We start from the raw sequence: 18558 nt of genomic DNA on the forward strand, positions 1-18558 counted from the left end.
GGAGAGGAAAACACGTCGGCGATCGTTGCATTGTGACGCGGACCGAACGAACGAACGAGATCCCATTCGCGCGCGCGCCAGCACGAAGCGGACGAAGCGGGCACCCCAAAGCGCGCAGCTGGTCCCACGTCACTCGTTCCGGGCACACGAACGAAGTGCGCTTTCATCGGTTCTCCCGCTCACACCGTCACTCGCGCGTATCTCTTGTCCCCTTCCCGTCATTCGGTTCCTTTCAACCGGTAGGATGAACGAAGACGGTAGGTCGCAGCCACGCTTCGGCCACGCGACTTCAAGTCGCACAGAAGCCTTCTTGCACTCTCTGTCTCTCTCTCTCTCTCTCTCTCTCTGTCTCTCTCTCTCTCTCTCTCTCTCTCTCTCTCTCTTTTTCTCTGTGCCTGTAGGTCGGAGGTTGCAAGTTATAACACACACGCACGGGCGTCTCGATAACAATCGAAACGAGTCCACCGTCACACGATGCGTTACATGCATTATTAATTAACTTCATTTTCTTTACTTCAAACATGTTACCATTTGTAATAATATACAATTATAATATACAATAAGCAGATAATGAGTTTCAGCTGTGATGACTGGAGATGATCGTGGAAAAAGTAGTTCAAACGTAACGTTTTAATACACATTTCATGTTACTTCAGATATATTGTTTTAAAAGTACAAATGACATTAGGAAGTTTTGCAATACCGTGTATCCAGATGCACAATATTGCAAAAACTCTATTTTTTATAATTGTTTCCCGTGTATAGAAGCGTAGAACGATGAAATCAAAATAATTTGACTTCGTATACTACATATACTTATTCGACTACTACATATACTTCTAATCATGTACAACAAATGAATTAAAATTTGCTGTCTTCGAACTGTGAAGTAATTCTAAAATATTATTATACAGCAATCTAAAGTAAAATAAAAATTTATGTAGCGGTTTCTTGTGATCGAGGGTCGGTGATGAAATCATTAATGCTTACACCAGGGTTTCTTCGAGCAGTGAAGACATTTGTAATCGACGTGAGACATCAACGCGAGACAAGAGTACGTCGCGAGCGGGATGCATATGGTTGCTTCCGGGAGGAAACCGCTGACCGCCATTTGATTACTATCATCCTTGGAGAATACGACAGTTGGCTTCTTGTCGCGAGCGGTCGCGTCATACGCCTTCGGCGAAGCGACGCGTAAGAACATCGCGGTGGCATTTTCGCCGAGGGTCGGTAAAAAAGAGGAGCGTGAGATCCATTGGCGCTACGGATTAGTCTCCGTGCGAGTTGAACAGACTACTACGTGGAGCAAAAAAAGGGAGAAAAGAGAGAAAAAAAAAAGAGCGATTTCTTCTCGGCTCTTTTCTCTCGGCCCTCTTAGGAACCATCCGAATCCCGATGCAGGAAACGGCTTGGACTTTTTGCGCCTTGGAATCTTTTATCATCGAAACGGTCTCGATTATCTCAACTTTTAATGGCGCGAAAAGAAAACTGTCTATCAAATATTCACGTGTAAGAGAAGGAGAATTACTTTTGTTATTATCTTTGCAAAGATACTATTGAGGGATTACACGGACGACTGCAGATTGTTTGTGTACTCTCAAGATTGAATCGCTTGCATGAAAATGGCAGAATTAATGAATCACAGTTGAATATTTTAATTTCGATGTAATCCGGAAACACTTGCGTGATATAACATCTTGATCATCTTGATTCAAAAATATTTTTATATGTATAAAAATATATATAATAAGTTAATAATCAAAAAAGATATTTTATTTAAAAATAACTGAGTTTTTCCTCTCTTCAATATCTCTGTTATTTGTGGTTAACTTCGTGATTTGTACTTTAGCTTAACTTTGTTTAGATGTATCATAACGTCCGTACAGATGACACATATATTTTATAAGCTTAACGAATATCATGTAAGTTTTTCAAATTAGTAATTGTTCACGACTTTAATGTATTAGATTATTATTTCTGGTCAACACTTTATTATTTTTTAAAATTATGTTAACAATATCGATTATATCTGTACAGTGCGTCGGGAAACTCAATGAATTCGTTCAATTTGCATTGAAAAAAATCCAAAGCTGAATCGAAACGTATGTATAAGATTTAGAACTAATAAAGTTTATTACGCATCGACATCCTATGGTTGGCTCCAAAAGGCAATTTATGAACTAAAGATTCATATGTAATGAGCCTATTTACAACTATAATATTTAATTCATATAAGAAAAGATATGTTAATAGAAATCTCAAAGAAACGTTATGTTTAAATCAACAAATGAAATAATAATTTCTATTCTACTTTCTTGTTGAGATAAAATTAAATAAAAAGTTTGTCATTGTATAATAATATTAGTTTTGTCTCCTCTTTTATAATAATTACATATTTAATAATTAAAATTTTTTTTACAATTTCGATACATTTATTATTACGACATTTTAATGCTACTTTCTAATTAAAACAGACAGAAAAAGATTGTGTGACCACTGCTAAAAATAATGCCAAGAAATTTTGTTTTGTTGTATGAAAACGCATGAGTATCGTTTACAATCGACAAATTCAAGCGAAGTCAGCAAGAAACGTAGGGGAGGGGGACAGTAGATCGAGCAGGCTGATCGTATAATTTTGCACATTGTAAAGCTTAGCCCGTGGCAGGGTGGGCCCGATAGAGAAAAGGGGAGTAGAATTACCTTTTGCAGTTGAATAGAACGCACCTACGTAGGCACGTAGGACGAGTTGTATAGCAGAGCATAAGTGCGCCTAGAAACAGGGTCGGACGATTGAGAGAAACAAGGAATCCATTATTTCGTATATAATACATTTTTACGTATCGTGAAAACAATATCATACACAATAATTTCTTGCTTATTTCTATCAGTGCACCTAATCAAATTTTGTTATCAATTCAAACATCTTTTAATTTAATTCAATTTAGTTTTAGTAAAAAATATTTTTTGAAAAAGTTCTCCTTGATACAATTAAATGTTAATACTTGAAGATAATATTAATAATAAATTGATATATTGTTACGTATAATTCCTTAGGCTTCTGTTATTGAAGATAAAAATTTTTAATTAATTTTCAATTAATTTGACTATTATTAAATTGCAAACGGAATGGAAGTGCAGTTCATTCCTCCGAAGCACTATCCTACGAATTTATAGCTTCAAAATCCGCCCCTGCAACGAAGCATGGTGCGTAACAGAAGTGCGTAGGCATTGGTCGTGCACACGTGCAGGGGCACGCGTCGTGACAAAGGGCCCGCACTGATCCACCCCCTTTCTACCTCGTTTTAGTCCCTACTTCCTCGTCACCATCACCCCTCCTGTTCATTCCATCTCTCTTGCCTCTTGCGTTCTTCTGCGGCTGTCGACCGCTTCGGTCGCTTAACGCGAAGACTCGTGTTATTAGCGCTTTTTAAGCACGTGGACCCCCGCGGTGCATCAGGCTGTACGAATTTTACACGTCGAACTTGCGCTCATGCATTAACTCGACTTGACCGATAATAGCGAATCGAGGGACTTATTACTTCACCCCATCGCACCGGAAGAACGAGTCATGTTCGTGCCAGGCGGTGGCGATCGCCTACAGCGAACAAACCTATGACGAAAGTGTATTTCACGATCAATATTTAAATATAAGTAATAGCACCTTGTGCTATATTTAACGAAATTCTGTGATTAATGAAAAATAAGGTTTCTAGAAGCGACAACAGATTCTAAATATGGGAATTTAAATAAAATGTAAACTTAAGGGGTGCTGTTGCATGCAAGACGAAAAGATCTCATTCCGCCATGGCAACGTGATCAAATAGGCATTGTATTGTCGCAATAATACGATCATCAATAACCCCGACGGTTATCCCTTTAACAATAAATATGGAAAATTAGTTAGGGATGGTACGCTCGTCCATACAGAGCGCGATCGGGATTGTCAATACTAAGCCGTGGTGAACGAGAACTGCGGCCGAATTTATAACGAAATATATAGAGCGGCGAGAGACCCTCGCGCGAGAGAGAGATGCTTTAATCTCCTGATGCCGAGGGGAAACGGGGGAGGGGAAGGGGGAGAGGAGGGTAAACGAGCGCGCACGCCTCGAGTCCCACGAGAGGAGTACTCGTGGGGATTATGCGCGAGAACGGGGGACCGCCGTGAGGCCCCACCGAGGCCCCCATTGTTGAGGATCTTCTCCGACGCATAATGCCCCCCGGATGAGCCTGTAAACTTATCAGTCGGACGGTCGCGAGCAGCATCGATGCGCCGCTCGATAATACCGAAACTCCATGATATACGTGCCATGGCGGGAACGAGGGCGATCGCGATCGGAAGATATTATGATCGCGCCGCCCCATCTGATTACGTAAATCAGGATCAGATCATTCTCTGCTCCTACGTACGTTTTTCCCTTTTTCTCGTTTCTTGGAGCCGCGTACGTTTCTGCGTACGAAAATATTTGAATCCATTTTGCCGCATAACTAGCGGATCAACATATCTGGAGACTTTACAGGATTTGTACCACGATTTCGGAATCCACCCGGCTCGATATCGGACTTAAATGCCAAGTCGTTGATATGTTACTCTCGCAATGATAATCGTTGAATTACACATATTTAACGCACGATAAGACACGATACTTGGACGTTGTTGTCATGTAAAGACGACTCGATACGCACATATAGACCGTTTTATATTTCTCGCGTAACATCTTTACATGTATATTTCTTATATCACGTCGTATAAATTCCGATTGAACGTTACACGAAAAGCAAACCAACATCGAGTTCCTGGAGACTCGTTTCCTTCTCTTTTCTCAAAAAGGAAATATCATCGCGCTCTAACGAGCATCATGTGTGAAGATTGATCTTTTCCCGTTTTCAATGAAAATAATGAGGAAGTGAGAAGAGTATTATCCTTAAGATTTCATAAATCATCGTCTTAACCACTGCTGAGAACTAATCGTCGGTGTCACGTGCAAACCGTACTCATACGAATTGCGTTAATCCCCTGTGGAAGTGAAAGGATCTTTCTTGCATATGGGAAAACCATAGCGACGTGTTATTCCCATAAACAGATTTTTCCCAGCTGTTACGGAACGAAAAGTCACCGTTCATTTTATCCTTCCACTCCATAAAATTGCTAACTATATAATAGACAACTACAGATTATTAATAAAATATTAACTCAAATTTATGAGATATATGATATTCTGAATTCTAGATTATTTATTTATTGCATTTTAATAAATGATATTATTGAGTTTTGCAAATCTAAAATTAAAATTTTGTTCACAAGGTTTTGCAGACACGTAGCCCCAGTTTACATAATGTACATTATAAATTCGGACCTCCGTTTTAATCGCACGGTTGGTTTAGGGACACTCAGGTTTAGGTGCACAAATGCAGACTAGATCTAGGTCGAATCCTACTGAACCCTCCAATCCCTAAGAATAATCAGTACAACCCCCGGCATGAAAAGCTTTTTATCGTGGTTGCTTTCTAAATTACAATTTATTTATGCGCATAAAAATTACAGGTAGGTACGCTCTAATTTAATATTCTATTCAATCTCAATTTTGCATAGCAACTATAGCACAATCCTTGATTATTTAATTAAAAAATAATTTTCTAGATGTTTTAAAGCAATGTCTCTCATTCTTCTCGCCTTTTTATTTCTTTTTTTAAGAAAAGTATCTTCTAAATATCTATATACAATATAAATATATCTTCTAAAATAAATTCTAATAAATCTAAATTTTCAAAAGTAAGACTTTTAAATGAAGCACGAAACTTTAAATAATGATATATTCGACGATAGATACCGATTTTTTATTTTTTCAAACAAAAATTATATTTGGCATTCGGTATGTCACTCTCACGAGTATACCGCCCTGAAACACGAAACTTCCGCGGCGCGACGAGCGAGTGTGGTTCTTCCTGTCTTTTGCTGCAGTAGGAAATATGCCAGGTGGAATTAAATTGTTTTTTGTTATTTCTTTTTGTTCATACAGTTGAAAAATTTAAAGCAGTTTGATATTATTCGCAAGTGTACGAAGCCAACATACATTCTAATCAAAGTCTTATTATTTTGTCTCTCACGCTCTCTATTACATGGACTATAAAATAAAATATTTTATATTATATACACATGTGTTTTCATATTACATTTTATGGCATTTATGATGAAGATAAAGCGCTCTGGTATAGGAAAATACAAATCATGAAATGCATTTATTTGATTTGATATAAATATCTAATACGGGGATCTACGTAATTTTTGATCACCATCATAAAGATCGCAATATCCTGATTCCTGACAAGAATAATTTTTATTAAACAGATAATAGGTATGGTAAGAAAATATATTCTATAGATGTGGTCGACGAAATTTTGAAGATTAAAAGATTCTACTTAATATAATAATTAAAATGCACAAAGGATTTAATATTTCTCGGTGCATGACGATAAAATAGAAATAAAATATATATTGTACGTAAATAGAACATACCGAATAGAAACAGGCGCTAAGTATACTAACAATATAAACATGACTACCTAATAATATTACTCCGCCGTCGGCAGGCATATCATCGTAGAGCAATAAAGGCTAAAGCACATAATAATATAGCTCCCTTTAATCGTATATCGACCGCCGTTCAATTACGCATTAGATTACCAAGATCACTTTGTCTTTCGAACAGTCTTCTACGGCCGACGCCACCGCGTCCACGCCGGTACAAGAAGCGGTAATTGCGGGCAAGGTACGCACGCACGCACGTACGCACGCACGCACGCACGCACGCACGCACGCACATTCGCACGCACCAATGTTCACCACGTATTTATTGCTGGGCCGTAGACCTACGTAGTGGTACAACCGGCACACGCTCTCTCTCCCCCGGCATATGGCGCGCACGGTCCCCCTTTTTCAGTTCCGGGGGAGAAGAAACGAGGGGCTGCGGCGCGTGCTGAAAATCCCCACCATTTCTTTCTCTCTCATTCTCTATTCCCTTCCCCTTCACTATTTCGCTCCCTCTCGCACATGGGCGCCCTTCTCCCTTCTCGCTCCAACCCCGTGATCCAACTCGACGCGGTACGGCAAAATGCTGAAACGTAACCCATCTATCGATGTCCGCGCTCATTCTCGAAGCGAACGCCATGTAGTGCATACCACAGAGGCATGATCGGCGAACAGAGGTGCTGCTGGTGATACGCGATCGTGAGGATCTCCCTTCCAGCGACATTCGGCGAACGCGAACTTCCAGTTAGTCCCAGGGGTCTTTGTACTCTTAAGGGCACCCTCGATATTTCCGTTCCGTTACCATTCCGTTTCGTAAATTAACGTGGACCAGATTGTTCCCCATATGATCCATGTGGATCGTCGCAAGTGACGAGTGAGGAGTGAAGAAGATGAATGTGATGATTGAAGATTTTTCAAGTCGAATGGATTATTTGAGTGTGTGTGATTAAACTTCCACAGGATTTTCTTTCACACAACACATTCGCATATATTGGACATCAAAAATATCTTTTTATAGAAAAGTAATATTGTGTCTCGTGTATGTCAACGATTTAAAATACATAATAGATTGATTCTGACAATTTTACATTGATATTACTTGTGTCAAAAACACGAGTCACGGAGCTATCATTCGTTCGAATATTAGGTCAATATTAATCTCTAATTGTTTGAATGTCCGCGATGTTCTCAACGGTTTACAGTGAATGATATAGTGATTGGTGTCAGCGAGATCGAGCTTACGATCGAAATTTGAATCGTAATTCAATATTTGTGTTCATCGCAAACGCAACATGCTGTACATTAATCAACTTTCTAACAAAGAAGAAAAAAACGCCAATCGATAGCATTGCGCGAGAAGATATTGGATGAGAGACACATAAGTGGATAAAATTATTAAAAGTGCCTTCGACTTTTTTCTCAAAAATTGAAATTTCTCGCTCTCTTATAAAGAGACTCTTGTTAATTGTTTACATTTGAAAATCAAATGTGTGTTACGAGATCGTTAAAACGATTTATCTTCATGGCAATTTGCGTTAAAGAGTATTTTCACCAAGCATCGCCTTGATCTTCAGTAAGTATTCAATTGGAAAACCATAAAAATCTTATATGATGCGCTAAATAGCAATTGGTACAATAACTAAAGTAGGCAAATTATTTTCAATTAAAAGTAATCAATTGTATTTTATAATTAACGGAACAATCATTCTTCACTTAAAAAATTATTTCGAATCATGTCAATCGGCAATTATTCAGAGTGCAAATGATAACGTGCCTAGAAATAAATTACGATGCTTGATATCAGAGAAGGGAGATATTTTTTCAGTTAAAAATATATTGATAATATGCGTAAAGCAGATTTGTTTTGAAATATCTCGATAATAGTTTCCGAGGAGTCGACGACCGTCGTGGAGAAGAATAGACGGTGACCTCATACTTTGCTTAAGCTGTGGCGACCGGCAGCGAGACAATTAGATCTCGGTTTGGGTCATCAGCTTCATGAGTTAGTAAAGGAAGAAGCTATAAGCTCTTATAAAAGCTTACAACAAAATATTCACGCATTTTTATGTCAAACTGTCAGCTTTTGAGAAGATAAAAACCTAAAATAGAAAATTAAATGTATGTTCTATTTTTATAAGAAGAAATATTTAAGAATAATATTAATCATAATTTAAAAGAATAATATTAATCATAATTTATGTCTTTACACAAAAGATTTGTAACGCTTTTTTTGTGAACATATCAGATTTGACCCAGATTTAAAGTGATACCCAATCGTGGCATCATCGAGTCAGTATCGATAATCGTCTTTGTCCTCTTCGACAAGAGAATACGTTTTATTTATAAACTGAGCAATTAGATTCGTCCTCGACAAGCATTAGTGTCGTTTATCGACCGGTTGAGTCTACTGTGTCTCTTAACGCAACTCGTTTAATCAACAGTATTGTGGAAATTACGCGATATAATATTTAAAATACAATACTTTATAGAAGTATAATATATCAAGATACTGCATAATTTTTAATATAAAAACATTATTAATCATATTTCTACTTCCATTATTTTAATTATTTTGGCTTATTAGATTTCTTTATTATTCAACAATTCTTGAAAATAGTCACTTAATCACTTAAAAAATTGCTTACAATGTTAAACTTTACAATAAGTATTAATTTTTTTCAGCTTGGAACAAAATTGTGGACCTTCGATGATTATTCATATATTTTAAGAACTCACGCTGATTCGTGTCACCGAAAAGTACTCGTTAAAACGAGCACAATGGCGACCATGGGGGTAACGGTGTTTTGCAATAGAGTACAGATAAGCGGCAATGATCAAGAGCAATTGATGTTGCTGCGAACGTTACAAGATAACGAAAACAATATAATTGGTAATCAATCAACGTTGGCAGTTCCAAAAAACAACACCAGCAGTAACGCGACGAACTCTACGACGGTGTTACCCCCATACGATCCTACCAGACTGAAAAAACACGGCAAAAATGGACAACCACCTCCTGTGGCTGTTGCTCGAAGAAACGCCAGGGAAAGGAATCGCGTGAAACAAGTAAACAATGGATTTGCTACCTTGCGACAACACATTCCGAGCCACATTGCTGCAGGTTATGGCGACAGGGGTAAAAAGTTGTCGAAGGTAGAGACTCTTAGGATGGCCGTCGAGTACATCAGAGGCCTTCAGAGGCTCTTGGCAGAAGCTGACGGCGTTGAATATGACTCCAAGACTGTCGGTATACAGTGCGCTTCTTCTCCAACTAGCAGCGTCATCTCTTCGACTCATAACGGCTCTGGCGAGAGACTTGTTCTCGAGGATGATGTATTAGGCGCAGAAGATGACGAGAGGGAACAACTGGACGAAGAAGAGGATGAGATTGCTGCCAAATCAAAAATTACATTATCCAGGTAAATTCTGAATGGTGATTAAAAGAATATAGTTGGAAGAAGAGAAAAAGAGAAAGAGAGAGAGATTGAATAGAAATTTAATTTAGAACAAAACACGTGGTTCTATTTTACTTCATAAAATTATTATAGATAAAATTACATCCCAGCAAATTACATAAATATAATTGCTATGTAACATAGATGTAAAATATATACATTTATGTACCTATATATTATATAGCCATTATATATTTTCGTTTGCTGGAATTAATTATAACTTAACAATACAATTAAGTGTAAAATTGAGTATGAAAGTAAGTATCTTTATGTCTTTCTTTAATCATATTGATTTTACTCCTTTTTTTCCTCATAGACTATCTCCCAACCGGACTGCTATTCCATCCCCACGTGACTACTATGCATCTTCAGCAGGAGACGAAGAAAACTTAGAACCACGAACTATAACCAATGGACAAAATTTCTCTAGATTATCGCCAAATTCGGTGGCCTCGCCACCCTCGGAGTATTATGCTCAGAACGAAGAGAACTTAGAACCGCAGATTTTATCACCCTACAGCGGTGCCGGAGACAGTGAAGAGGGTACGACGACTATCTACGCGACTAGTCCGGAGACCTTCTCCGGAGCCCTCTACTACAAACAAGAGATCACTGAGACGGGAGAATTCATGGATGTAGTCAGCTGGTGGGAACAGGAACAGGGAAGACTCGTCCATCAACAGCACACGCAACGGCTGACGCACGTGTAACCATAGGTAAGTTCCCGACGAGTTTAACTCAAGTTGCGTGTTCAAAAGTTGAGAGAGAGAGTCTGAAGTCCAATGACAATTACAGACAAACTCGCTATTACGTAATATATTATTTTATCATAAAAATTATTTAATGAAAAATCCTTTATTTTTATATTATCGCGATATATCTTTTATTTATTTTTGTCAATCTTGAGTGAACGAAGGAGTAATTATTGAATAATAGAGATTGCTCGGTTTCGTCAGACAATATAAGTTTTTTTTGCACAAAAACGAACATGATAAGGAGGTGTTCGTTCGAGCGTCGCGAGTTGCATGTTCGATGCATTCAGGATGCACACGTGATACCCGCGTCGCGGAAATGCCGCCAAGTGGAAACTCGTGTTCGACGCTTCGTTCTGAACACGTGCTACGTCGGTGTCGAGCCCGAAAATAAACTTTACGCATCGAACCACTTTGCGAAGTACGTGCCGACATGACACTTGGATGTCACGGTCTCTCCTACGTTTTTTGTCTCATCGAGAACCCTCTCCTTTAAAGAAACTTTATACCGACAAGGATCATATTATTGTCTAGCCGAGATTAGAAAATTATTAGAATACTTCAATGATTTATAAAAATGTTACAGCTTCTATTTGACATTTATCATTTATAATTTTTATTTATTATCTTTATTTAATCCTCGATATAATGATAACGAAGAACTTTCTTGAAAGATATTACTTCCAGAATTATTTATAAAAAGATTACTTTATATATTTGAGTAGCGATCAAGATTTTTCCTGAAAAAATTCGAATTAATTCAATTTTGCAATTCTCAATCAGTTTCGTTTCTCTATCGTATTTGTGCTCAAAACTTCGTGCATCGAAGGTCAAAACAACTTTAATAGTCTACAGTATGCAATTTGGAGGACACATGGCTGGTGGTGGATCATGGTGTGTCATCTTAAAAGCGTGCAACCACGAACGGAAGTGGCGGAACGTCTAGCCATATGTTGGATATTCTTCTTGAAATATCTCGCAACCAGACCTTCCTCAATCTTCTTGGTTTCCAATTGCTGGTCATCAATTCCCATAGATATCTGACACATGTTCGCTTCACGATCGAGCTACTTCTTTCAAATCCACTTAGGAGAATTTTAAATCGATATCCGTATAAGTAAAATATCTTATATACAGATATTCTTCAATTTTGTAAAATATCTACACGAGAGTTTAAAGATCAAAATGAACGTTACAAAGAGATTAATTCTCAAATTCAAATTTACATTTTTGCAATTTGTTTGATATATCATGCCTAAAATACAACGTAGACAAATATCAATAAGAATTAAAGGAAATTTAATTTCCTTGAAGATTCATTGCTAAAGAATGAAAGTGTCATTACATTTCATTTATCATTTAAAGACTTTTTATACAAGACCTCGTACATTTTCAATTTCTGTATGAGTATGGCAAATTTCAAATGAATATATTTCTTAAAGGGAAGAAACGTAACCATTGCGATAACCAATGCATTCGATTTTGAACGAGCAGCGGCGGGAAAAAAATCAGCTGGCGGGCGGTGCCAGTCGCTGTGCCACAAATAGAAGTCGCGGTTTCCTTAGAAACGTGCGTAGCGCCCACGTGCCGTGCATGCAGACCGACATGTATAGTGCTGGATGCACATACGTTGATCGACTAAAGGGCGACGGAAGCTGACTTACCGCTACCACTGACATATGCGCGGCATGATGATTTAAAAAAGTCGAGTCATAGGCTGTGAAACGCCACGCACAGAATTTTTGCTCTCAAAATCATTAACTCCGTCGTTAGTGAGGGAGAAAATTTTTTTTTGAAATATTTTGTTAATATAAACAATTATATATTTCTTATATTTTTAGTTCATTAAGGATAACGTAATTTATAATATAAATATTTACCTTGAGTTATTTTTTCAAATTATTCTGGAATTATTTCTTAGATTTCATCACAAAATATTTATCTGCCTTTCTTTTAACCAAAATACCGTGCTTTTTTCGTATATGCATATTTTCTCTCGGCAGAAATATATTTATCACAATATCACAGCACTACAAGAAGCTCAGGGAGCAAAGGAGCTTTTAGGTTTAGACGCGCGAGGGTTTGGAATGAGTGGCCAGCAAGTAATTCTCGACAATTATAAAGTGAGGTCATCTACGAAGTTTACGAGATGCGTCGTCGCGTCAAATTAATTTAATAAATTCCTTACTCGACTCCCGGTCACGTATATCGGTGTATGCGACCGCTGTGCCGGTTTTCTTCCTCGCATTTAGTTTGCCTTCGCGCGGGGACATTACCGTGAGAGGCACATGAATCCCAGATCTTAACATAGCGTTAATCCGCGAAATGAGAGAGAGCACGAATCCCTCTGTCCTTCTTTCATCTGAACCAGCCAGTCCAATTAAATCTTCTTTTTTTTAAATAACGTATTATACCAATAACGGAAATGCGTTACGCGCAAATTAAGCGCGAGATAATCCACGGTAATCGAGATAATTAATCGAAGTGGCGTAACGTCGCGTCGGACATGGGAGTCTCTCGGTAAGAGCGTGTGCAGGGGTGGCCGGAAAGCCGTAGGCTAAAAGTTGCAGTAAATAATAGCCGCGTCTCGCTTTAGTAATTGAAACGTATTATAGAGATTAAATACGGTATGAGATACGGCCGTGCTGCGACCATGTAATCGTGAGAATTTTTCTTAAGGGCCCTTCGACGGTAGAAGAGGTCCATAAATTCGCTTCAAAAAAAGAAGAAAATGGAAGAATAGCTTTTCCTGTAGTTATATGAATTCTTTACAATAAACAAAAAGAAATTTTAAACATCGCCAATTTTTATATACGACAATTTTAATAATTTGCAGTAAAAAGAAATGACTCTTTTTTTTTGTACATATAATAATTATATCTTGACTTTTAAAGGATAATATTTGTATTTAGCAGAAATTAATTAGCTTTATTAGAAATGTCGAGAAGAAAAATGTTTTAAAAATAACATGAAACAAGCGGAGACTTTAACAAATTAGCACAAATTGTGTTGGGAAATAAGCATGGGACGAAGTTTATGGCAATCGTCACGGTCGTTTTCCGCCTTTGACTTATTTCACAGACATTTAGTACATGGAACAAAGAATCCAACGAACAATATGCTGGTGGAACCCGCATGTTGGTTATCTTATCAATAAACATTACCAGCATAGTAGCGCAACAGCTTTAAAACGACAGTGACGGTTTGCAGCCAATTTCAGCACTGCTAAATTTCTCGATTTTTAAAATTAATTTTTCTGACATAATTGCGAAAATACATTACAGACATTCCATTTTTATTTAATTATGTAATTTCGTATTATATTTTTATTATATTTATATAATATTTATATATAAGTTATAATTATAATTAGATGAAATTTTATCTTCTACTAAAATAATTTTTTACTTTTATACATAACGATAAATCTTAATTGAATTTTAGATTTAAATTCTTTTGATATTAAAAAATATTGCATATATTTCAATATTGCATATATTTTAGAATAAATAATTCTATACACTTTTTTTCTTTAACAACAGAAATTTAGTTGCAGTCTAAGATACGCATGTTCTCCTTTCGTTCATCGAGATGCGATATTGACTGATAAAAAAGAATATAAAGTCTGAGAACTTCCAGATTCGAAAGACAACGAATACTTCGAAAAAGAACACTTCACATCTTAGTTCTTAGGTTCTTAGGATCTTAAGAGTACAGGCGTGGCAGATTCTCTAATTTATCTCTCGCCACTTATGTATACCACACACGCTTTCCTCAAACATTTTTTTATCGGCATTTTTGCGGTTACGGACAGAAAGACATTTCTTCCGAACTTTTTACGAAACACTATCGGCTTTAAAATGGATAATGTACAGTTCCCCGAAATTAAATTAAATTTTTATTTTTGTTATTATTTTTTAAAATAAAACTTATGTTGCTTGATAGTTTAATTAACATAATATACATTTCTATAACATTTTTTATAAAAAATATTAATTGAAATCAATAATTAAATATTTTTGTAATTCACATTGTTTATACACAATTTTATATTATAATTTACACGAGCGCGTTATAAATTGATTTAGAATATATTATATTTATATATTAATCTTTATGTTTAAAGCTACAATCCGGATAAGTTGGCGTTGTATTATTAATTACATGTTTCCTCTATAGACTACTTCTTTTGCAGAGCTTTTTAATTCAATATACACCATGAAAAACAGGAGTCCCTGACATCTTTTTTCTCATACTGAAACTATCCCATTCCTTCTTTATCCCCCACTGCTTTTTTTTCAAAGAAAAATGAGGATTTGCCACATTATTTGTACATGCGTTTTTTCCCACGATATATCCGGAATCTACGGGATGTCCGCGACGATTCGTCCGTCCGTTTCCGAATTTAATTCTTTCCCAATGCAGCTAAACGAGAATCCGCGCGATTCAGTGACAGAACACAATAGCGAGACGGGACAAAGGATCTCTCGAGGATAGACGGGATCTTTCTTCTTTCCCTTACTCCCCAGATCACGAAATTGTGATGGAAACTGTTTTCTTTCGATATAAATCTTCAAGGGTTTATAGATATTTCAGATAGTAACGGTTGTTGCGATAGGAAGACAATTTTCGTACTTGCAGAATTTCAATAACAAGAGAGTGACGCTTATGGTAGCTTTCTATTATAAAAATACAGAATAATTCACATGAAGTATTATAAAATGTAAAAATCAATTCTCAAAAATAATGAAAACATGAATTATTCTGCATATAAAAAATTTGTTCAACTTATGTCTGTGCATTTAATATTTATTATACACAAAATATTAATATTCTTTTATGATTTTTTTCAGTTACAGGTGCCAATTAGGGAAGATTAATATTTGCAACAAAATTCAAGGTCCACTATATAATACGCTTCAATCAAATTTCGCATGATCTCACTAGACTCGGATGAAAATTATCTCGACAATAATATATGACAAGATATCGTAGATACGAGTACGTGTATTGTGATCAATAGCAAAAATTAGAAAATCGTACTTACGAGTATTTATCCGTTAAGCAGATCTGCTTATTATTATAATAATTTCCTTTGAATTATCGATAGCAAATTTGTGAAGCTAATATGTTTGCCACATCTTTATTCAATACATCAAAAATTTCACTTTGTATTCATGAAAGATTGTTTATTTGCATTGCAGAGTATCTTAAAAAGCTTTAAAAGTTATTCTCTACACATATATGTGTTAATTGTGTTAATTTTTTTTCCATGAATTGATGTATCATATACTTTCAAACTAATTAATTATTTTCTTTCAAAGACAATGGAGAAAAATATTTTAATTCATTTTAGCAATGACGTTTTGCGCTTCCAGAAAGTAAATACTTTTATTATTTATATCACAAGTACAATTAGTTGTATTATGAATATGGTTATATTTATGCAAAAACTATTTGCTGCTGTAAAGAAACTGTAAAGTATATAAACATATATGATATGCTATATGGATGAAAACAATGATTATTATCATACTAATATCATCAATGTTGATACACTATTTTATTAAACTTTTACAGTACTCATATTTAAAATTTAAAAGATAAAATTATGATATTCTTATTTATAAAAACAATGTTTATAGAATATTTATTACGCTGTGTGTTTATTATCGCACAATTTGCAACATGTTATACATATTTAAAAAAATAAAGGACATCATTAGGTAGGGTATATTTAAAGAAATAGATCAACTAACGAGAAAATGATTTAGAGAATTATGTAATTATATAACTATACATTATGTAATTACATTTACTGCATATATATTTTACATTCATATTGGCTGTATTTTTAATCTCTTCTACAATAGTCGCACAGGTTGTGTCGCATGTTGTGTGAGAATGTCGCAGGAATGTTGCTTCTAGTCGCATGACTGTTGTAATCGCAAAAGCTTTTATAGTACGAAGTTGAGCCAATTTCAACTTTCTGCGAGATTGGGACAAGTGTGTCGCATAAGCTCAGCCAATTACAGCACAGCAAGTTTGGCGGTAGAATTTGTTGTCGAATTGCGTGCAAACAATTTTTGTAATTGTTGTAAATGCTCATTTAGCGACGTGCGAAAAATTTTCCTGTGACGCTACTCCTCGCGACACAGCCTGTGCGACTATTGTAGATGGCTTTACTATTCATTGAAAATTCTAATTATCTACATAAAATATTAGAATATACAAAAATATATAAGTATATAAATATTATAATATATAGTAATATTATATATATATATATCATGCATACATATATGTATATATATATTTACTATACATATATATGTATAATATATGTATATATGTTTATATGTATAATTATATAAAAATCAATCTACAACCAATATAGAAGAAATTTATATGCATTATTTATTCTGCATATATGCGTATACATATACACACACACACACATATATATATATATATATATATATATATATATATATGAATATATATATATATATATGTATATATGTATAAATATCTTTTATCATTTTCTCGTTTTTGCTTTGTCACTTGTTTGATGTATCCTGCATAGAAAAGATCTGTGAATCGACTTTAATACTGCGAGACACAATCAAAAAATTTGTACATAAAAGTGCCTTAACTAATCGTAGGTAGTAAGTTATATTAATATTTATATCTTTTTTCTATTCGAAATTTTTAACAGAATATTTAAGATACTAATATATAAGAGTTATTATTACATTTTTCTAAGCACTAAGTCGTGCTATCTGTTTTGCGATATTATGATCTATTCAAGAACGAAAGTAGTCATTATATTGTATATGACGTTGCAGCCATCAAATATTTTTTAATGTATTCCTTAAGAGAATATTTAACGGCGTGCTAAAAAATGTATACGTTTACGTGCCTTAACTATGCGAAATAAAACAATGCGATCAGATCTTTAATTCCCTTGTCATAATTTATTAGTTATCAAACGATTCTCTCCTCCTTTCCCAAGTACAGTATTATCCAATATTATTTACAAAAAATATGATTTGCTTAACAGAAACGATGAAATTGTTGCAAATATATATTAATTTATGCGATTATATTTATTATAAGATTTATATGCTTCGTAATATATACATATAATACGTGCTTATTAATTATATACATTTTTTCAAGAGCGATATCGATTATAATGAATATATATTTTTGTTGTAAATTTTATATTACTTACGAATGCGTTACAATACTCGACCGTTCTTTCGTTTCGAGTTAAATCAAAGTATTATGAAAAAGTCGAAAGTGTCATTTTAGGATTAAGATTTAATGTAAATTATACACGAAAATAGATGATATTTTCATCGTTACTAGCGCTATTGACATTCTTGTAAATATCAGTGCCTTAATTAAGCTTAAAATAAGTATTGTACGATCTTGTACTTGATATATCTTTTTATAATATTTAAAATACATTTTAAATAATTATGTATATCGTAGATTTAATTTAACAATCTATACATTTTATAATAATTATAATTATTTATAAAGATAATCGAACTATTGAAAAAATTTTAAAAAGGAGAACGAAAAAACCAAATTAAAACGTATTAAATATTTATACTTATTTCATTGTTGTTTAAACGCATGATTGTCCAGTTTTAGATTTTTTGTATCTTCATCTTTTTTCGAATTTGAAGTTTGTATGAAGAAAATGAGAGTAACTTACATTAAAATTTTAAATTATAAACAAGATTAACTGTAATTAAAACGCATCAATAATTTCGTTTTTTTGTCATGTGTCACGACTATGAAATTTTTTGTA

General features: G+C 35.0%; 1 protein-coding gene across 2 annotated transcripts; it reads left to right on the forward strand.

The window, feature by feature from the left end:
- Positions 1-7092: 7092 nt before the first annotated feature.
- On the forward strand, positions 7093-15895 carry LOC105147171 (uncharacterized). 2 transcript variants are annotated; one of them, XM_011058013.2, is made up of 4 exons: positions 7093-8099; positions 9209-9945; positions 10298-10697; positions 15587-15895. In XM_011058013.2, exons 2-3 carry the CDS (start codon positions 9305-9307, stop codon positions 10689-10691), a joined length of 1035 nt encoding a protein of 344 aa, XP_011056315.2. In that variant the 5' UTR covers positions 7093-8099; positions 9209-9304; the 3' UTR covers positions 10692-10697; positions 15587-15895. The 2 variants fall into 2 exon arrangements, with proteins under 2 accessions (XP_011056315.2, XP_087259427.1); XM_087403301.1 differs by lacking the exon at positions 7093-8099 and having other exon boundaries at positions 8171-9945.
- Positions 15896-18558: the final 2663 nt, after the last annotated feature.

Source organism: Acromyrmex echinatior, chromosome 2, assembly GCF_024713525.1.
Source record: "Acromyrmex echinatior isolate Ae372 chromosome 2, ASM2471352v2, whole genome shotgun sequence".
Taxonomy (NCBI): domain Eukaryota; kingdom Metazoa; phylum Arthropoda; class Insecta; order Hymenoptera; family Formicidae; genus Acromyrmex; species Acromyrmex echinatior.